We start from the raw sequence: 2,451 nt of genomic DNA on the forward strand, positions 1-2,451 counted from the left end.
ATGAGGGAGGGGGGAGCAAGGAGGGAGGGGAAAATGAGGAGCTGATGCCAGGGGCTTAAGTGGAGAGCAAATGTTTTGAGAACAATGGGGGCAATAAATGTACAAATGTGCTTTACACAATTGATGTATGTATGGATTGTGATAAGAGTTGTATGAGCCCCAATAAAATGATTTAAAAAGAAAAAATGTTGGAGATTGGCTGACCTCGTGGCACAACGGTAGCAAGTCTGACTCCAAAAAGTTGGAGATCTCAGTCTATTTTAGCCACATGCCTTCCTTTAAAGAATCAAATTTCCCAAGGAAAACCTTAACTATGCATACAAAATGCATTATACAGTAAACACTTCATTATCTTTCAACTTGTCATGGAGGACCTAGGCAAGGTCCACGGTAAAACCCTCCTCCAAGCCCACCACCAAATCTCCACACTAAGTACCACGCCCCGCTGCATTCGGGCTGGGTTCTGTAGTGAACATGGAATATTGTAGTTCAACTCTAATACATGTAATACATGTTAGGAAAGTTTCTATTCAGGTTGCTCAAATAAAGCATATCAATGCTTAAGAAACCTCTAGCTACTAGAAAACCTACTAGAAATTATATAGAATAATTCCTTCCCAAATGTTATCTATATACTGTACAATGGCCTTGCTATATATAATGTTGTCTTATCTGGGGACCGCAGAAAAACATGTGCAAAAACTCCAATACACTTTAACTTAATTTTTCCATGAGCTTTTTGAAGCCCCCTCACATTTATAAGTCAGAAAATGCTCAGCCCTCTCCAATAAGTACTCGTTATAAATACTAATTCGGTGATGCACCATAATTTTCAATGAAAATGTTCAGAGGCTCAACTGATCACAATGATCGAGATATAACCCCCTCCCAGAGGGACAGACAACAGAAAAGTGGATGAAGGGAGACAGCGGTTGGTATAAGACATGAAAAAAATAATAACTTATTTTTAACTCCAAGGGTTCATGGAGGGGGGTGAGTTGCAACCGAGGGCTCATGCAGAATGAAAATGTTTTTGAAAATGATGACGGCAACATATGTACAAAGGTGCTTAACACAATGGATGTAGGTATGAATTGTGATAAGAGCTGTAAGAGCCCCCAATAAAATGAATTTTTTTAGAAGAAAGAAAGAAAATGATCAGTGGCTCAAAGTCAACTAATAAAAAGAGATGAGGCTGTGTCACGCTGGTTAGTTAATAGAGCTAAGAACAGAAGAGTATGACTTTGTTGGAGCTACCTATTGTGGTGGTGTTTCTAAGCAATCACTTTTTGTTAAGGACCATGCCACCTTACATACCCCCATAAGCACAAGAGCCTCTGCTTTAGCTTCTTCTGTCTGAGGAAGATGAAGATTCATTTCATCGCCATCAAAATCTGCATTGTACGGTGTACAGACACACTCATTAAATCTGAAAGTCCGGTGGGGCTTGACCCTGGCCTGTTAAGACACAACACAAGAAAAGCAGTTAATCATTTATCTAAAATGTGTAAGTTTTAAAAACATTACTTTATAGAAAAATCAGATACTTTTTAGATGCAGAAAGTAAATTTCTAGTATTTACTGGTAGTGTCATATCGTGTGTGAATTTACTCAAGTAGCTTTGATGGAATTAAAGTAATAAATGTTTTTTAACAGCATCATATAAAGACCAATTCTACAGAGGAGTCAGTGTACAGGAGCTCCCATTAGTGAATGATGTCACAGAATGAACATCAAAAAAGATTGACAGAAGTTAATTAAGAGACACAGAATTAAAAAACATACTTATATAGTGATACTGAAAACAAACAAATCAATAAAAACCAAACTAAGCCAACTGAAAATAACTGTGTCAACTTATTCCTTAAATTGACAATTAAGGAAAATAATTAGGCCTTTATATTACTTTGCCTTAGAGAATTATGTTTCTGGGTAAGTAAATCACTAGGTAACAAGGGGAATTTCGGTATTACAAAAGAACTCCAAAAAGTAAAAGGAAGTAGAGGAAAGAACTAGGAGGCAAAGGGCATTAATAGAGGTCTAAATACAGACATGAACATATGTAAATATGTTTATACATAACGATAGGGAAATATATATATATATAATGTTAAGTACTAAGGAAGCAGACGGACATTGGGCCTCTACTCAAACACTTCCTCTACACCAGAACACTTTGTTCTAATAATCTGGCATTCCGGGTTGCTCAGTTTCTCAACACGATCTGAAGACAAAGCAGGTACATAAGCAAATGTGGTGAAGAATCTGATAGTGGCCAGCTATCAAAAGATATAGCATCTGGGGTCTTAAAGGCTTGAAGATAAACAAGCGGCCACCTAGCTGAGAAGCAACAGAGTTCACATGGAAGAAGCACACCAGCCTATGTGATCCTGAGGTGTCAACGGGATCAGGTAGCAGCTATTAAAAGATCCAAAACAAACAATTATATCA

General features: G+C 37.5%; 1 protein-coding gene across 1 annotated transcript in view; it reads right to left on the minus strand.

Moving 5' to 3' along the window:
* POLR3A (RNA polymerase III subunit A) overlaps positions 1–2,451 on the minus strand; it is a 96,163-nt gene that overhangs the window by 63,300 nt on the left and 30,412 nt on the right. The window contains exon 11 of the mRNA XM_013004249.3: positions 1,318–1,458. Coding sequence (XP_012859703.2) covers positions 1,318–1,458 — 141 coding nt within the window. The remainder of the gene's footprint in view (positions 1–1,317; positions 1,459–2,451) is intronic.

This window comes from Echinops telfairi, unplaced genomic scaffold (assembly GCF_000313985.2).
Source record: "Echinops telfairi isolate 266 unplaced genomic scaffold, ASM31398v2 ScPeMD7_70;HRSCAF=299, whole genome shotgun sequence".
NCBI classification, from domain to species: domain Eukaryota; kingdom Metazoa; phylum Chordata; class Mammalia; order Afrosoricida; family Tenrecidae; genus Echinops; species Echinops telfairi.